The sequence below is a fragment of the Protopterus annectens genome, chromosome 2.part2 (assembly GCF_019279795.1).
Source record: "Protopterus annectens isolate FY-2018-M chromosome 2.part2, PAN1.0, whole genome shotgun sequence".
NCBI lineage: Eukaryota > Metazoa > Chordata > Ceratodontiformes > Protopteridae > Protopterus > Protopterus annectens.
Genome location: NC_056730.1, coordinates 580,336,923 through 580,356,656, shown reverse-complemented (window position 1 = coordinate 580,356,656; position 19,734 = coordinate 580,336,923). Strand labels below are relative to the sequence as shown.

At 44.0% G+C, this 19,734-nt stretch overlaps 1 protein-coding gene across 1 annotated transcript in view; it reads right to left on the bottom strand.

Moving 5' to 3' along the window:
* The window catches only part of RAB11FIP5 (RAB11 family interacting protein 5), a 2,272,349-nt gene that overhangs the window by 1,504,160 nt on the left and 748,455 nt on the right, over positions 1 to 19,734 (bottom strand). The window contains exon 2 of the mRNA XM_044064038.1: positions 8,313 to 8,770. Within this exon, the coding sequence (XP_043919973.1) occupies positions 8,313 to 8,770 (458 nt within the window). The remainder of the gene's footprint in view (positions 1 to 8,312; positions 8,771 to 19,734) is intronic.

The following is a 19,734-nucleotide window of genomic DNA, read 5'->3' as shown; positions in this document are numbered from 1 at the left end:
AATTTGGGAGAAATAATCGGCTTTCAGCAAGGAATATTGCTTATAGATGGGGACTGGAACTTGATTTGCAATAGTGAAGATGTATTTGTGGGACCTAGAAGGGAAAATATAATAAAAAAGGGTATATTTCTGTAAAACTGTATGCAAATACTTGGTATGGAAGACAATTTGGTAGGAATTCAGAGAATTTAATGATTCCCCAAGGTGTACAATAAGTGGGCTAGACTAGGCAGAAATTATATTTCACAGGAACAAATGCATTTAATTGAAAGCTTCAACAATCATCCAATCGCTTTTTCAGATCATGCACAGATAACAACTAAGATAAAAATGCAGGGTAATGAAGTAAAAAAGAGACCATATTTATGGGAACATGATAAAATGAAGTATTTAGGAGTATGGTTTTAAAACGGATTGTGTTATGGCTGCTAAGGATATGCAGGAAAATACTAAACAAAGGATAATACAAAAATGAAAAACTGGAAGCTGTTGTTTATGGATATGCAGAGCCAGATACAAACAGTGAAAATGTTTTTAGGCCCTTTACTTTTACTCTGGTTAGGCACATTTTTTTTTATCAACTATAGGACAAGATGTTCACAGGTAGGTACTAGGCTATCAGCCCAAGGGCCTAAGTAAGCCTAGCCAACAAGGTTTCCTGGCTTACGCCACCCAAGAAAGATAATTTCCTGTGCCGCTGTTGAGAAGAGCCACAGAAGTGATCCCCAGGCTGCATTTCCCATCCACTCATCAAGACTTTTCTTGACGAGTGCTAATGAGGAACTTTGCCTGACATAAATGAGTAGCTTGTTCCATAGTATAGGAAGTATCAGGGACAGGAATCTATCCATCCAGCATGTCCTGTTTATTGTGGTGACAAGGTTTAGGTCCCTAGAGCGTGTAGCTCAGAGGGATTGGGATTTCTTTAGGTGTAGCATGTCCAACAGCTCTGGGTTTAACATAGCTTTATATGTTAGGCAGAGATCTCCTCGGAGTAGGCGATATGCTACAGAGTAAAGCTGAAGTTTTTTTTAAGACGGTCAGTGTAGGGTATCTGTTTGAGGCCAGTAATCCTCTTTGTGAGATACTTCTGTGGCCTTTCCAGCTGCTGCAGATGTCTTGTGAGGTACATTCCAAAAGGGGCGTTGTACTCTATAATAGGTCTAATAAGTGCCAAGTAGAGGGGAACAATTACCTATTTTTTCCTGGATGAAAAACCTTTTGCGATGAGGTGTGCCACACAGGATTTCCTGACTACTGTGGCAATGTGATTAGTGATGGATAGTAATTATACAGAATTGAAGAATTTTACTTAGGAGGGCATGGGTCAAGTGGGATAAGATGATCCTTCCAGTAGGAAAAGGTGGCTTGGGATTACCTGATCTAAAGGGATAATTCAGGGCTACACAGTTAAGGCTCCTATACACAGCACAAGGTTACAATTCAGTACTGGAAGTGTGATGGGGAAGAAACAGGTAATTGGGAAAATATGTTTTGGAAGTGTAACGAGTTGGCAGATTTAAAAAATTTCCTATTGAATGCTTTCTCAGAAATATTGGGTGAGCAAATGGGTGTAACTAACGAAATTATATTTTGAGCTGGGATAAAGGATCTGAATTGCCTAGACATAGCAAAGCCTTTTTAAGTTTAAATTCTGGTGGCTGCTAAAAAGCAATTAGTAAAAATGGAAATTAAAGTGTAAACCAACTGTATTTCAAGTAGTGAATACTATACCAGAGGTAAAAGAACTGGAGGTGGGATCTTTAGAAAAGGGCAGGAGCAATTTACGCAGAAAAAAATGCAAACTGTGGGAACAAATCATTCACAATAAGATTTTGGAGGAGGAGTGACCTTTAAGGGAAAGCAAGAATTTTGCATGTTAAGTAATGCTAGATTAAAGACAATTGTACAAAGGAATATATGTAACTGATGAGGTTTGTAATTATGAACATGTTAATATGGTTTGTTTTCTTTTACATAAACGTATGTTATCCCATGTCTTACATGACAATTCAATAAAGGTGTTCATAGGTGTGTACTAAGCTAATGCCCCCGGAGTCTTTACAAGCCTAGCCCATAGGATTACCCTGGCATCATGCCACTTGACTTTAGTTCCCAGTGCATCTGTCGAGTAGAGCCACTGGAGAGATGCCCAGGGTGAATTTTCTATTTCCCATCCACTCATCAAGATATCTCTTGAAGAGGGCCATTGAGGTGCTCTGCTTGACATATATGGGAAGTCTATTCCATATAGCATGGGCAGTCTCCGGGATATGAACCTGTCCCTCCAGCATGTTCTGTTGATTGTGGTAATGAGGTTGAGGTCTCTGGAGGGTGTGGTGCGGAGGGATCTGGATTTCTTTAAATGTAACATTTCCAACACAGCTGGGTCAGACAACGGTTTGTAAGACAAGCAGAGATTGTCTCTAAGTAGGTTATATGAGACAGAGAATAGTTGGAGTTTTCTAAGTCTGTCCATATAGGACAAGTGTTTAAGGCCTAGGATCCTCTTTGTGAAGTACTTCTGAGGCCTCTCCAGTTCTTGCAGGTGTCTAGTGAGGTACATGTCAAATGGGGCAATGTACTCGACGAGTGGCCTAATGAGGGAAGAGTAGAGGGAGACAATGACCTCTTTCTTCCTGGATGCAAAACCCTTAGCAATGAGATGTGCCACATAAGACTTTCTGACCACAGTGGCAATGTGGTGGTCAAAAGAGAGGTTGCTGTCAACCTGTATTCCCAGATATCTTATACCGCCTTCTGTGTTCAGTGGAGTACCATCGATGTGGTAATTCATGAGAACCTGTTTTTTTCCAAGGGGGACGACGACACATTTTTTGGCATTGAGCTTAAGGCCATGGTTCTGACACCAGTCATTGGTCTCAGTGAGGCCTTTCTGTAGGATGTCAACATCACTTGGAATGTTAATAATAGCTCCCAACTTGCAATTGCCATGAACTTTGTCAGCCAGAGTCCCTTCATGTTGGCCTGGACTTCTGAGAAGTAGACAGCAAACAGGAGAGGACCCAGGACCGAACCCTGTGGGACTCCACCCGTGACTGTGACTGGTCAGCAGTCTGACTTGGAGTCAGCTACTTTCACACTGTGGGTTCTATCTCTAAGCCAGTATGCAACCCACCTAGTGATATAGGGGTTGATGCCTAGCTTAGTGAGTTTTTCTGTGATTCCTGAGTGGGGAATGGCCGGATCAAGGTAGGCTGTATGAACTACCTTGCCTTCATCCACAGCTCTGGCGACTTGACTCGAAGTCGAAGTTGAGTGGGCATGATCTACCCTTCACAAAACCAAACTGTGTGGGATCCAGAGTTTGGAGATTCCCTATATCTTCGTTTATTAGGTCCATGATGATGTGTTCCACAGCTTTGCATATCAGACTCGTCAGGCTAATGGGGCAATAGCTCCCATGGTCTGTAGTTGCTCCTCCTTTGTGAAGAGGGATGACTGTAGCAGTGCACCATTCGGTAGGGACAAAGTCTGAGGTGAGGCTGAGATTGAACAGGGCACACAGGTGAGGTGCAGTTCACTCTGTAGTTCATGTACAGCACAGCCAGGGATACTGTCAGGTCCCATAGAAGCTGTATTCCTGGCCTTGGACAGTGCTGTTTTAACCTGTGCAGCATTAATACTGGGTGGCTGGCAATCTACTGGTACTGTGATTCGTCCTTTGGGGGGGGAGGTAAGGTTGGCACTGAATCTGTCAGCCAATATTATTGGCAATATCTGCTGGCTCGGTATAGGAGGTACGATTGTGCAGTAGTTCAGAGCAAATATGGGTACTGCCGTGGATATTCTTTACATAACTATAGAAGGCCTTGTGGTTGTCTTTACTATCTGCTGCAATTCTGTTTTCATAGCAAGCTTTAGAGGATTTGATGAGGGATCTCAACTTTTTGTTGAGGCTGATAAGGGAGTTTTTCCAGTCTTGGAACTTCACCTTATTCCGCATCAGTTTCCTCCTTCCATTGTAGAGTTTGTTTATGGCAAGGGACTACCAGATTGGTTTCTCTTTTTTTGGAGGACAGCGTTGTGCTTCTACTGGGTATGGCGAGACCCATGCATTTGTGTACGTGTTCGTACATTGCACTGGTGTATGATTCGGAGGTCATGCAACTATTCTCCATTTGCATGGGTGCTGTGAAGTTAGCCACCTCTGTTTTTAGGAGCCCAAAGTTAGCTTTGGAGAAGTTTTTCATGGTGGTTACCTTTGCAGTGGGGGGGGGGGGGGGTGGACTTCCAAGGTAATTAGCTTGTGGTCGGATCTAACCAATGAGGAGTTGACTATCGGTGTAGAGCAACAGTCGCCCATGTTAGTAATGATCAGGTCAAGGATGCTGTTACCTCTAGTGGGGGTAAGAACGAGCTGGCCCAGGGCATTGAAATTAATGAATTCCAGGAAACATTGGGCAAGTGTACTGGTACAGGAGTAGTTTTCCCAGTTAATGGAGGGGTAGTTGAAGTCGCCCAGTATGAGAGTGTCAGGATGGACCCTAATATTCTCCAGGGTACTTAGGAACATGGAGTGTGAGTCTTGGGATATGGTTGGGGACCTAAAGCAAGCTACGACCTAAATCGCTGTCTTACCCAATGTTAGCTGCACCTGAAGTATCACAGATGCGGTATGTTGGGCTACCAGTCTGGAGGTGTGTGCATACTTTATGAATATGGAAACACCACCGCCTTTGGAGCTTCGGTCCAAGTTCTTGGGCCAAAAGGTACGGAATGAGTAGCCTGGTAGTGCAGCGGTGCTTTCTGCTGCCTTGAACCAGGTCTCTTTTACAGCACAAATATCGATGTTCTCCATTTTAAGGAGTGCTTCGAGCAAGTACATATTGAGATTTAGACTTCTAGCATTGAGTAGCATGACTCTCAGATTGCATTTGTTTGTAGCTGTTATGGTGGTAATTTGGTCTTTGGAACACCGCCTAGAAAAGGCACTATAGGAGTGGCAAGAGCCTTGGCCAGTATCCAGAAGCCCAGGGGTGACAGATGCAGCCCATCTCTGGCAAAGCATCGAGATCTGTCAATCATATCATCCCAGGCAGACAGATACTGGATCCCCTTAGAATGACACCAGAAATTTAGCCAATTGTTAAAATCAATCATTTTCTGCTTGTACTGTGGCATCATTCTGCATGACAATAGGATGCTGCTCAGCGCTAGGGTCATAGCCGCCTGAGCTACATAATCTGAGAGTTTGTCCATGTCTCTCTTCATGTAGTCCAGGGAGGTACATCTCAGGTCATCCACACCCACATGTACAATGGCAGTCATATTTGAGGAGGGACCTGAGTGCGTGTGTTATGTAGTGGATCCTGGTGCTTGACAGGCAGCTGACTGTTACTTTCTTCTTATTCAACCTAGTGAATGGGACATCAATGTGCCTCACTATCGAGTCATCTATGACTAGTGTGTTGGGCATGCTGTTTTGCTTTAGGGGCCTTGGTTGAGTGTCACACTGTTTAGGAGAGTTGTGTGTCTTGTGATTAGTGTTGTGTTTTGGTGGTTGAGTGCGTTTCTGCCTTGGAGGGCTCTGCTGTTTGGGTAGATTTTTATTGAGAGCCTCCAATAAGGTGGTTGTGTGGCTTGTGTTTTTATGTGAAGGCAGTGCTGGTGTTTATTCTGGAGGGCTGTGTGTTCCATGTGGTGTGATGCAACTGTTGACCTTCTCCTCTTGACCAGCTATTCCAGTTTTGGCTGGAGAGTGCGTGGCTTCCAATTTGGATATATAAGTGCATCTCTCGCAAGTCTGAGTGTTGGGAGGCAAGAGGAGAGGGTTGTCAGTGTACATGAGGCAGTTGCTACATTGCCTCAGGATGCCAAAGTTCACCAGGTTAATAGGAGAAAGCACAGGGAACTGACCTTTAGACAAGCCTGGAGGGGTGGGAGTTAATAATAAGTACTGGAGCTGTTTCCTTGTAGAACGTTTAGCGCTGGTAGCACTTTTGTGGGCTACAATAATTGCTACAAGAAGTCTGGTAAAGTGCTAGACTAATAAGCTAGTAAAAGTGCAGGAGAGGACAAAACTAGCGAGTGTTAAAAAAAAAAAAAAAAAGCCATGACTACAGTCCCAGGTGACCTGGGATCAATGAACCAACAGAGAGGGATAAGTGTGCACATACTGGGTGGGAAGGCATTCAATCACTGACACTCCCTAAGGGGAGCTGTAGCCCAAAGAAGGAAGTTACTCTCTGACATAGTCGACAAGCTCAAGGATGGGAGTGGGTAGGACATATAAAAGGAAAAAAAAGGCAGATGAATGAAAAGACGACCAAGCCGTCAGAACACCCTTAGTATCCACAACTGACCCCAGCAATAGAGGAGTAATATGTAAGACAGATCAGCTGGTAGACTTGGGGTGCTGGTACAGTAATATGAAAAAAAAAAACAAATAAATAAATAAAAAAACTTTCTTCCCATATCTGCCAAAAGCTCTTCCATTCTTATCCAAAGGCACAGAATTAGAAACAGAAAAACATTTAAATCCAGTATCCTTGGCTAAGAAAATCACAGATTAATCATCCACATGATTATGAAATAGGAACTTATGGGTCTGTGGCTCTTTACAAAGACTGTCAAGTAGATATGATGCTGTAAAGGTGACATCCAAAGTAACTACTACAGAAGGAATGTCTAAAGGCTTATGGCTGTTTACCTGCAAATGATCACAGCATAATTTTGTTTTTTGGGGAGGGGTCCTCAGAATTCTTTTTTTTTTTCCCCACTAGAAGAGGACTTTTATTCCACCAACAGTGTCTAAAAATGAAACTTCCTCTACTACAGAAGCTGAAGAATTATTCTCTAAAGAGTCAGAGACTCATGGAAGCCATAATCCAGACCAGTCTCTTCGACATTAGACTGAGAGTCACTGATAAAAGGAAGAAACGACCTCTTCCTTTTCCAAGAAGAGAACAGAGGGCAGACTGCAAAGACTGAAAACCTCAAACAGACTGTTAGCAAAAGAATATCATTCCTCTTTAGACTCTCTACAAGATGGAATTAAATAGGGAGAAATATGCTTTTTGTTTTGGCTTTTCTTTTTAGGACTCTCCAAAGCTAGAGTACAAAGTGCAACAGACATGCTCACTTTAATACAAGAGCCTGGTACCTCTACCTTCACCAGCACTTGAATGCCTTCATATACCACAATGCGTGGTTCTCCCTTCACGAAGGTAGGCATACATATAGCCCTAGTGGGCAGGCTAGACTCCCAACTTTTAATGTCAACTCCAGGAGCAGCACTAGAACCAGACAGACAGAGGATGCCTAAAGGGTTCAGTCTCTATTTTGACCAGGGTCACAAATTGTTCTAAAGGTATCTCGCCACCTAATGAGTAGTTAATGCAGGTTGTGTAATACAAGATGTGTTCTTCAAGAACTAGGTTTTATTAGCCTTTCTTATAAGAACAATAAGAAAAGTAATACTTAACAATGCTGGCTTCTGGCTGTTGTAGTCAGCTCCTCTTCCAGAGTACTACAAGCTGATTTCTTTACCTTTAGGACTGAATCAGTCTTGTCAAAAGGTAATCATTTTTGCTTTTAAATGAGATGGATCTCTGATGTTGCTCCATCACTTATACATTCTACTACAAATTTATTTTATTTTACATTTTATTTTACATTTGTTGACCGGGCTAGTCCAACTGGATACATGTCCATTTTCAGTAGAGGCCCAGGGAGAAAAGCTCCACATTTACAATATTATTTACAGTAAGAGAGAATTTATAAGTAAACTTGAGGAATTTTACAGTTTTTTACTTTACTTTGGAATTTTACTCACAAATTTAGCACATATCTGGTATAGTTAGTCATAGCAATGAAATCACAAGTAAACATTTTTCAACTGTACAGATAGATGCATACTCTTTTTAGGTAATAGAAAAATATCTAGCACATGCAGATAAGATGAGTAATACCCATTCATCAAATCATCTAATCTATTTGTCATGAAAGGTATTTTGACATATTTCAGTCTGCATGATATACAGTAAGAATTACTGCACTCTGACAGTGTCTCAGAGGCAAACCCTTCATTTTCAGACAATCTGAAACCATGGCTGTGTATAAAACATGTATGGCTACTTGTTCAGCTCCTGCTGGATTTACTCTAGTTGCAGTTAGTGACTGTACTTACTTGCTTACAAAACAAAGGTCTGTCCCATCATCACTGGACCTAGCCTGTTGCTGCTAATTCACTGCTCACTATTTTTATTCTAAGTTGCTTACACGAGTTGCTTCTTCCATATAATTGGGTGGAGCAACTACAAAATAAAATGTTACGTTCTTGTACCTACCAGGAATGTCATTAGCAAGATCACTGGTATTCCCGGATCTGACTGCATCTTCAGCCAAAACATCTGATAACCCAACTTGAATTGATGTGACATCTCCCACAGATGCAACTGTTTTGTCTGATGTCAGGGAAGTGTTAGATTTGCTCAAGGATGACTTGTGAAGTTTGGCCTTAAGGAAAAAACCTTTGGATCTTGATTTCTTGTCATCCTTTTCATCATCTTCATCACTGTCAAGTTTTCCAATGTTGCTAGGGATAACCGCTGATGCAGATTCCATGTCATGCTTCTTCTTCCCCTTCATCTTGTCTTTCAACTTGCCAAAAGTGGACCGTGGCTTATCCTTCATCGAAAGGTCAAACATGCTGGCAGTTAAATTGTTACGAGTGAACTGTATCATTATCTGGATCTCTCCCCTCTCTTTTTCTTTCTTGCCTGGTTTTGAATGTAGCTTGTACCATCTGAAAAATAAAATGGAAGTCACTTAATTACTCGGCAACTTTTAAATTAAGAGTGTCTGTACAAGTAAACAATGAATACACAGCAAATTCATAATAATTACACTTCAGTTACTTGTGTGTTTATTTTCACCTGGTGCTGGCTAATAAACTACTACAAATAGTACCATTATTGTTTCAAAAATCTTGCAAAGAATGTTTAATCTCCTAGGTTAACCAAAACAGTGCTGCTATATAATGTCACTTTCAAAACTATTTAATGAAAACGCTATGAGGTAAATGAATAACTAACATTTAAACTTTTCTCTGCACAGATGTTTTAATTGAACTAACAAGATGAACTACAGATCATGGCAAGCTTCATTTACATCAAATTTTAACTGTGTAATAAGTGCAGAAAAAAATGCAAGTCGTAACAAAAGATCTAAAATAACTACTTCAGAAAAATACAAATCAGTTACCCAATATATTCATATAAGGTGGAATAGTAAGACTAGGATTCCTTCCCAAGTTAAGAACCAAAGTAAAAGTTAGTAAAGCAAGCTCTTTCCAAGTGGATTAACAACTGTGTCTTTTGCCACCAGATGGCAAACTGGACAATGATGTGGTCATAGTCTATCGCACGAAAAGGTGATGACAACTACGCATATTTCAAATACGTCTCCATTGTAGGTGTGTAAACATCATCAACCTGGTCTTCATTAAAAACCTTCACAAGTAGTGAGTCATCCACGACACTAAAAATCTTCCTTTGGTATGTCTGTCCTACAGGTCTCTGCTTCTGAAGCCTGCTTCTTAAGATGTTGTCTGGCTACTGCCTTCCTCATACAGTTACTGTTTGGGATTCAACCCAGTAGTAGCTGTTGACAAAACCTGACCTATCAGGGAGGGTTTCTTGGGTTAGATATTAATGGACATGTTTTTATGTGGTCAGTTGGTTTCTGAGGGAGACGCTCCTTAATGGGAGCTCAGCACAATCTTGCCATCCCTCTCTGCTTCAACAACTTCTCCATTTAGCCTCTGCTGTGTGAGTTCCCTTTTACTAGAGCAGGTACGTACTCCTATATTACTAGCTAGCAGTTTTGGTGTCAACTCTTCATTATTATTTTTTATTTTTTTTTTTTTAAGTTGAAGGAAGTGTGGATGCTAATGGTTGGAGTGAACTGGCAGGTTGAAAACATTAAGTGCACTTATGTTGCCAGAGGGTGATGTTTTGTTTTACATTGGTGCTAGACAATGACCAACCTCCCAAGTGTGGGAATCTTTGAGGAAAAAGGTGCTGAATTATGACCACTAGGGAGAAGGAACCCAGTCCTTTGTAGATTAGCTGCTATGGTAATAACATATCTGTTGTGCTTGATTTTGAGATTTCTATGATGAACACTTACAAGTGCAGTATTAAGTATCAAATTGATAGTGAAACAGTGAACTACTCATGTTTTCAGTCCGAAAGCTTTTACTGCAGCAGAGTGAGTACACCCCTACCAAACATGCATGGATACTGCTTAAACATGTTAACTCTGTACCTCGAGAAAAAGTGATTTTTGTTTGATATTGCAGCATTGATATTTAAACACAAATCAAACAAATCACACTTTTGTGTTCAACGTTTAGTGTCTATCAGAATGACTCTGAATTGACTGTCATCTTATTTTCAGCTACATGCATTTTGGGGATGCTTGTAAAGTTAACTTTGCTGGGCATGTTGGTGTTCAGTATCGGTTTACTTACACTTCTACTATTGTTCAGTTTTTGTTCTAGCCAGTCTGTGCTGCACTCATTTTCAGTACTGAGCACAAGTTTTTGGACCCAAATGAACTGCCCATTGTACTACTAATGGCAAAAGATAAGTCCCCACTACTAAAGGTGTCTCAGAACAAAGTACAAAACAAGGCAAAGAGATATAAGTACACCACCACAACTAAAATGTTCCAACTTTAATAAACAAATTAAAAAAACTCACTAAAACTGTCACAAAAGTTTAAAAGCCGATGAAGCATCAAATAAGCACTTTTGGCAGGATTGCCTTCTTCAGATCATGACTTCCTGTGCTTCATTCCACATCCTTAAACAAAGATTCACCAATCAGGTTAATTCCTTCATTATTAGTTCCTCCTACCACAGACTGTCAATCACTTGCCTGGAGGTAAGCAAGCCTCCATTTTTAGCCAACGGAAAGACATTTCTGCTTCAGAATAGGTTTCAATGGAACCATGGCATTTAAGCCTTGGGGGGAGGTTGGCTCTTAAGTTGCTTATCCACCTAATTTCACAAATCTCCATGTTGGTGTGAACATCCCCAGCTCTATGTCCTATCGGCACACATTCTATAGCTTTAATGCTAAAATAATGGGTTGGATTTGAGTTAATGTGAGATGTCAGTGCATTTTTCATATCATTCTGTCGAATATCGCATAAATGAAGTAAAACCCTGTATTTCAAGCGCTGATCAGTTTTGCATCGGTAGAAACAAGGGCAAAGGTGACAGCATGCTAGATATACAAGATGTTCACTGTTGCAAGTAGCTTTGACATTAAATATATAGCTCTTGCCTGTAAATGGATGGATAAAAGTGTTACTATTTTCTATGAATTGACAAGCTTTACATCTTCCACATTTGTGAGTACCTTGTCTCAAAATATTAACATTTTACTGAGGAAAAAAAAGAAGTTATGTACTCACCATAACATTGCATATGAGTAGTTATACTTCATTTTTCTGCAACCTGTGGGTATACACATCCGTATCGGATCCGAGCCGGCAACGGTTTTTCTAGCATCTGCTCCAAGCTCCGAGCTCCTCCTCTTACCCATAATGCCCTATCATCTCCTATCTTCCCTCAGATCGAGTTTGCTGCAACTAACAATATATATGCAACTCAACCCAATGACCAACCTGAAAACAGGATGAGGTTCGGGGGATGGAGGGAGGGAATGTTGCAGAAAAATGAAGTATAACTACTCAGATGGAATGTTATGGTGAGTACATAACTTCTTTATCTGAAGTAGTTAACTTCATTTTATCTGCAACCTGTGGAACAGAGTCCCCAGCTACTCCGAGCCTGGGAGGCCCTTATGGAAGGATATTCCTGAGCACCGCAGAGCCAAAGGATGCTCAACCCCTCGAAATCAGATCCAATTTGTAATGGGAAATGAAGGTATGTGAATTGGTCCATGTCGCTGCTGCGCAAATATCGTCCAAGGGTACCCTGGACCAAAAAGCAGCAGAAGTCACCATGGACCTGGTAGAGTGAGCCTTAACTATACCAGGAGGTAATAAACCTTTTGCTATGTAAGCATGTGAAATGCAAAGAGTGATCCATCTGGCTAAAGAACCTTTAGAAACAGCTTTTCCCATAAATGCTTTCGAAAAAGAAACAAACAATTGGTCCGTCTTGTGGAAAGACTTTGTTCTATAAAGATAAAAACGAAGTTGTCTATGAACATCCAACAAATGGAGCTTGTATTCACCTTTATTTTGAAAGTTGGGATAGAAAACGGGCAGATTAATGGACTGGTTTATGTTTGCTTCAGATGCCACTTTAGGTAAGAAAGAAGGGTTAGTACGGAGGGAAACCCTATCCTTATGGAAGACCAAATAGGGAGGCATGGCAGAAAAAGCTTGAAGGTCAGAAACTCTCCTAGCCGAAGTGATGGCTACTAGGAAAGCTATCTTCCAGGACAAAAATTTTAAGTCCACCGACGCTGCAGGTTCGAAAGGAGGGGCAACCAACGCCTGTAAAACAAAAGTAAAGTCCCAAGGAGGTACAGAATCCCTGACAGGGGGCCATAGCAGAAAGTACCTTTGAGAAAAGCCTTACACAGCCTAGAGGAGGCTAAGGCCATGTTGTCTTTGCCAACGTGAAAACTGGAAATGGCTGCCAATTGTACTTTCACTGTGGAGCAACTAGCTCCTTGCTGAAAAATACTAGACAGGAAGTCCAACACCGCTGGAACAGGAGCTGTAAACGGATCTATTTCTCTCTGTGAAGCCCAAATGGAAAAGCGCTTCCATTTACTGCAATATAGTTTTCTAGTGGAATCTTTAAGAGAGGCCACTAGAATCGATTTGACGTGGGATGAAAGACCGGGAGTCCTGGCAATTAACAGAACTGGAGCAACCAAGCTGCAAGCTTGAGGCTGCCCAGATCGGGTGGACATGTCCCCGACGGATGGGAAATTAGATCCAGGCAGGGATCCAGAACCCATGGGGGAGCTAATAGATGAGACCAAAGGAATGGGAACCAAACCTGACAAGGCCAAAACGGGATAATTAGGATCACTTTGCACCATAGTCGGCAAGCTTTCTGAAGAAACTTTGGAATGAGTGGCAATGGGGGATAAGCATACAGAAGCCCGGGGGGGGGGGGGCAAGCATGGACTAAAGAGTCTCTGGGGACTTCCCCTGGTGAGGGAATCAGAGCGAAGAACTCGCTGCACTTCACGTTGGAAGGAGAAGTGAAGAGATCGCAGCAAGGCTGACCCCATGCCAGGAAAATCTCCTCCGCTACTGACTGTTTCGGAAACCACTCGTAGGGCATCAGAATGGCCATGCTCAATCTGTCCGCTAAAATGTTGGAGCACCCCGGGATGTGCGTTGCTATCAGACACCGACCGGTGGAAATCGCCCATTCCCACACTCTCATGGCCTCGCGACATAGAGGGTAGGATCTGGTTCCCTCCTGCTTGTTGATATACCAGACGACCGACATGTTGTCTGACTGAATTGCAATCAATCCGAGAGGGAGGACTGTGTGAAAGGCTTCCAACGCTAAAAGCACTGCCCTCATCTCTAGAACATTTATGTGCAAATTGGTCTCTGTTTAGGACCATGTGCCCTGGACTGTCCTTACCAAACAGTGCCCCCCCCCACCCGAGTTGGGAGGCGTCAGTGGTCACTGTGGTTTGGACTGGGGTTGATGCAAATGGACGTCCTGTTATCACCTCCGGTGACATCAACCACCAAAGAAGAGATGTCCTGCAGACGTGGCTGATCTTGATCGGAAATTCCATGGGTAGGTCAAGCCAGGGTAGGTCAAGCCAGGACCACTGGACCGCCAGAGTCCATTGAAGAACCCGCATGTGAAGACATGCATATGGGAGAATAGATATGGTGGCAGCCATGGAGCCCAGAGCCCGCAGAACCTCGCTCGCCTTTGAAGACTGGGAGTTCGCTATCTGAGCTATGTGGCCCCTGAGATGTAGAATCCTGTCTGGAGTTAGGAATACCTTCATCTGCAAAGTGTCTAAACGTGCCCCAATGAAGTCTAGAATTTGTACTGGTTGCAAATGGGATTTGTGAATATTGACTGTAATTCCCAGTAAGTCTGCTAATCAAATGAAATAATCTCAGGCCAGACACAAGTGATGCTTGTTGTGCGCAGCGAAGAGCCAGTCGTCCAGGTAAGGAAACACCTGAATACCCTGAAGCCTCAGGTGGGCCGCTAAAACTGCCATTACCTTGGTGAACACCCTGGGGGCTGTGGTGAGACCAAAGGGTAGGGCCCTGAACTGAAAGTGACTGGCTCCCAGCCGGAAGCGCAGAAACCTCCTGGAGCTTCTGTGTATTTTGATGTAGTAGTAAGCATCCTGAAGGTCTAACGAGCACATCCAGTCGCACTCTCGGAGATAAGGTACAATGGACTGTAGAGTGACCATCCGGAATTTCTTTTTCGCTACCGACAGGTTTAATGTGGACAGGTCTAGTATAGGCCTGAGGTCCCCTGTCTTTTTTGGCACCAAAAAAAACCTTGAGTAGACACCTAATCCGGACTGATCGGGAGGAACCTTTTTGATGGCTCGTTTGATAAGCAGCTTTGAAACCTCTAGAGCTGCGGCCTCCCTGTGAGTGGGTGGAACATCCGGGAGGTGTCTTGTAATGTTTGGAGGGGCAATGAAAGGAATAGAGTAACCTCTGGATATTATCTGAAGGACCCAGCAATCTGTTGTAACGGACTCCCATGCCGCTGGGTGTAAGGGCAATCATCCCCAGACTGCCTCCAGAGTAGGACAGTCGGGCAACCCCTCAGGGCTGCTGACCAGGTCTACCAGAAAAGCGTTCCCTAGACCTGAAATTCCTGGGATCCCCTCTACCTCTGGGTCGGCGTCGATCTTGTCCCCCTCTGCCTCTGGGGGAATAACTGTCCTGAGAATCCCGGGAAAACTGAGATTTTCAAAACATCTTCTTCTGCCCTCTTTGATTCCTAGAGAAGGACCGCTGAGGGTTAGAGAAGCGGACTCCGACGACAAAGTCTTCCAGTCCTTTTCGCTCTGGACCAGTGGGTCACGTACTGTCTTCCCAAAGAGGGAAGGGCCGTCATAGGGAGTGCTGCGACCAACATAGCATCAACTGGGGCTCCTTTCGACCAGGGTTGTCTATCTGAAGGAGGAGATAAGACCTTGTCAGGACGTTTGGGGATGGCCTCTATGGTGTCGGGCTCCTTCCATGCCCTCGTGGTGATGAAGTCCACCAAGGGGTCTGTTGGTGGGGACAACCAGGAAGTAGATGGGCCCATGCCAAAGGCCTCCAAGAACACTGACTCATCCCCAGAAGGTTTTGGGGCCGACCAACCTCCCCTCTGGCGGAGGATTTCCATAATTTCTCTGAAGGAGACATCTTCGGGAGGTGACCTGGGGGAACCTTCTACTTCATCTAAGTCAGTGTCAGTGGTGAGGAACTCAGGGGAGTCCAGGTGCCTCCTTTTGCATTTGCGCTTGCAGTGGCCCTCTTCAGTGGGACTTTCAGAATGGGATCCATGAGCCGCAGAGGTTTCCTCGGGGAAAATGACCTGGGGATCCTCTGGCACAATCTGTCCCTGAGACAGGAATAAGGGAGTCGTCACCAAATCCAGGGGGGCCTGGGTGGTATCCGAGGGAATGGGCTGGGGTCTCAATCCCTGGGAGAGAACCCTCTCCACCACTTCGAAGGCCGAAGGAGAAGTCCTCCCCGGATCTGAAGCGGGGACCGGGGCCGATAACAGGGTAGCCTGAGGTCAGAGGGAACGGATCGGGTCCGAAAGGGTCGGAGCTGAAGAATTCATTCCCCCGGGTCTGACTCCCTATCCGCCGCCTCGAGAGTCACTCGGATCCGAGCAGGTCAGATCCGAGGAACTCAAGGTAACAGCCGGAGTTGAGGTTGGAGGAACAGTCGGCGCCGAGCTACCAGCTCCGAAGAACCTCAGATCCAAAAGCCCAGAAGCCGAAGCACGGATCGGGGAAGGAGAGATGGGGCGGAATAGAGGCATGGGAGGTCGCCCCTCCAGAGGGAGAGGGACGTGGCAAGACTCCCATCTGAATTTGGGTCTGAAGAAATCTCCGCATCATCCTGTCCATAACCATTTCCGATAGGCTCTGAGTCGACCTTGAAGAGGCCACCGACTCGGATCTGGCTGGTCTGCGCAGAGGGGTGGAGGGCCTCGGGTCTGAAAGTTCCAACGGCTCCGGTGAGAAACGTGGTGACCGGAGCCGAGGAGAAACAGGCCTCTTGGTCTTGGATGGAGGGATGAGAAAGAGCTCCCTGTCTGGGGATCTCTTGCGATGCCTGTCTTTCATTTTCTCCCTTTCTTCTCTGCATCTTTCCTTTTCCTTCTCTTTATCTTTGCAAGCCTCGCTGACCGAAGATCTGTCCTTAGAGGACCCATCGCCAGACGAAGAGGGAAGTTGAGTCCCTGTCTGGGGGGGTGTACTAGAGACCGAGGCTGAGGCAGAATCCAGCATGGCAACTGGAAGAAGGCCTTTGGTGACTAGCTTGGCCTTACGATCCCTAAGGGCCATGGGTTTGAAGCTTGAACAAACAGCACACTGGGTGGATAGATGTGATACTCCTAGACAGATCACACACAGAGTGTGTCCATCAGCAGGAGAAAGCTTATGGCCACACTCTGTACATTTTTTGAATACAGGCTTTGGCTGATCAGCCATAGTCCTGCATTCAAAGGTAAGGATACTACCTTTCCACAAAAGCCACACACACACACACACACACACACACACAAGTAGGGGAAGGGCAGGCCTCAGAACTACTTTACTACCAACAAAACTTTTTTTTTTTTTTTACACTAACGACCAATGCGCTACTACAGAAGGGGAAGAAGGGTAATCCTAAACAAGCACACTAGATATAGACAAAAATTTCCACTTACTATCCCTTTTTTAGCTCAGAGCAAAGGAGACCATGATGCACACTACTGGTGCGGCAAACGAGATCTGGGGGAAGATAGGAGACGGTAGGCCATTATGGGTAAGGGGAGGAGCTCGGAGCTTGGAGCAGATGCTAGAAAAAAGTTGCTGGCTCGGATCCGATACGGATCCGTATACCCACAGGTTGCAGATAAAATGAAGTTAACTACTTCAGATCCATCTTTATCACAAAGAAGTCTTTTGATATTTTTCTTGTTTTTGAACGTAAACCTTGGCCTTTCTCCTACGATGCTTTTCATTTTATCATCTTCAGTCAAGATAGGCCAGAACCTTTTAATGACATCACATACCTTTTGATGGTCAGTGCTGAAGGTAAGAACTCAATTCAGATTATTTCCTTCAAAATGCTTTGTATCTTGTCGTGTATTCATTGTCACATGGTCAATACTACACCTAGAGAAATTGGGACCTCCTTTCGTTAGTCTTAAGGTTTCCGGATGGATTTTAGCTGTCAGGTCATCTCTGTTGTAGCCCCTGTTGGATAGATTTACTTCTAGTTGCCTGCAATCCTTCTGGAATGTGTGATCATCTCTACATATAGTACAGTTGTGTACCTACCATAAATGTAGATGTTCGAGTGTATTCACTGTTACAGTCATTACACTTGGGTTATCCTGCTGGCAGGAGACCCGTAGTCGGCCCGAGTTCCAAAGTCTTGGTCCGGTGTCGGTTACTGTCACCTCTTCCCTGACGTCAGTGCGCCAGGGGTATAAAAGCTGCAACAGACTCCATTTTCTTCAGTTTTTCTTGCCCCAGATGTCAGGTGCCCCCAGATATGAAGACTGTAAAGATACAAATATGCCAAATAACCACGCATATATCACTAAAAACATTTTCTTCTTCTAAAAGCAAATACACCACATAGGTTGTATAGAGTTGAGAAGTACAGAACAGTCCCAGCAAAGAGGGGGATGGAGGGTGGGTAACCAGGACTGCAACAGTGAATACACTCGAACATCTACATTTATGGTAGGTACACAACTGTACTATGTTCGTCGTGTTACACTGTTGCAGTCATTACACTTGGGTAGAATCCCAAAGCTTAGGCAGGGTGGCTGAGTCTAGATTGGATTTGGCAAGGCTACCAAGCCCTGCAGAACTGCAGTGGCAAAGCCTGCTCTGGATTTGGAGTAGAGAGGTAGGTGGTAGTGCTTGGTAAAAGTGTGCACTGAGCTCCAGGTTGCAGCTTCTAATATGTCTTTGGTTGGTACCCCTCTGAGGAAAGCTGCTGAAGTGGCTGCTGCTCTGGTAGAATGAGGCCTAATGCCCTTAGGCACAGATTTGCCATGTTGTGTATAACAGAAGCGGATACAGTGTCCTATCCATTTGGAGATTGTCTACTTTGTAATAGTTTTTCTTGTGATCCTGCAGCATATGCTACAAACAGTTGTGCAGTTTTTCTGAAAGCTTTTGTTTTGTCCAAGTAAAAACGTAGCTGCCTGTGAATATCCAAAGCGTGCAGAAGTCTTTCCCCTTTATTCTGGGGATTTGGGTAGAAAGTAGGCAAATGAATAGTTTGGTTTAAGGCCACATTGGAGACCACTTTTAGCATGACTGTTGGGTTCGTCCTTAGAGAAACCCTGTCCTGGTGAAAAATGAGGAAAGGTTCCACAGCCATCAATGCCTGTAACTCTGAAACTCTTCTTGCTGAAGTTATTGCTAGGAGCAGAGCAGTTTTCCATGACAAGAATTTTAGATCAGCTGTGCTGGCTGGTTCAAAAGGAGGCAGTGTTAGTTTTTCTAAAACAAAATTGAGGTCCCAAGTAGGTACTGGTGCTCTCCTAGGGGGTCTTGTATTCTTTGCCCCTCTGAGGTACAGTCGTAGTAGAGGATGTGAAAAAATAGGAGGTTCCGTATTGTAATGAGCTGAAATGGCAGAGGCATGGATTTTTAACAGAAGAAAAAGATAGGCCTTTGTCCAGCATCTCAGTCAGGTATTGTAAAATCTGAGGCATAGTAGGGACCAGTGGGTCGAGCCCTTGTGCCTGGTTCCAAGCACAGAATATCTTCCATTTTTCCACATAAGATTTCCTAGTGCTGGGTCTCCTGGCTTCCAAAATTACATCCATAACAGCTTTAGAAAGAGGTGCAGTCTGAGTGGCTACATTATCTGCCATGCTGCCAGGTTTAAGTTTCTGAGTTGACTGTGGTGAATCTGATTGTTTTGCTGTGTCAGAAGATGAGGGATTTGAGGTAGAGGCCAAGGCGGGCCTTGGGACAAAATCTTTAGGATTGGGTACCAGTGCTGGCGTGGCCAGTCTGGTGCAATCAGGATCATTTTTGGCCTCTCTTGTCTGACTTTTAGAAGCACCTTGGTGGGAAGAGGCATCGGAGTTAAGGCATAGACTGTCAGATTTTTCCAGTTGAAAGATAGAGCATCCACTTTCCATGCTTAAAAGTGATAAGTCCTTGTGCAAAATTTCTGTAATTGGTAATTGTGAGGGGAGGCAAATAGATCTATGTCTGGGCGTCCCCATTCCCTTGTTATCATGTTGAACACTTGTGGATTTAGCTTCCATTCGTGAGGATCCATGAGATTTCTGCTTAGTTCGTCTGCCAGTGTATTTTTTGTTCCTGGCAGGAATTGAGCTTGCAGATGTACATGGTAAGTCAGTGCGGTCTTCCACAAAGTCATGGCTTGTCTGTACCACACAACTGTGGTATTGTCCGTCTTTATTAATAATTGTCCTGGATGTATTAGGTCCTTGAAGGCTGTCAGGGCATTTTGTACAGCTAGCATCTCTTTTTGATTGATGAGAAGATGCAGTTG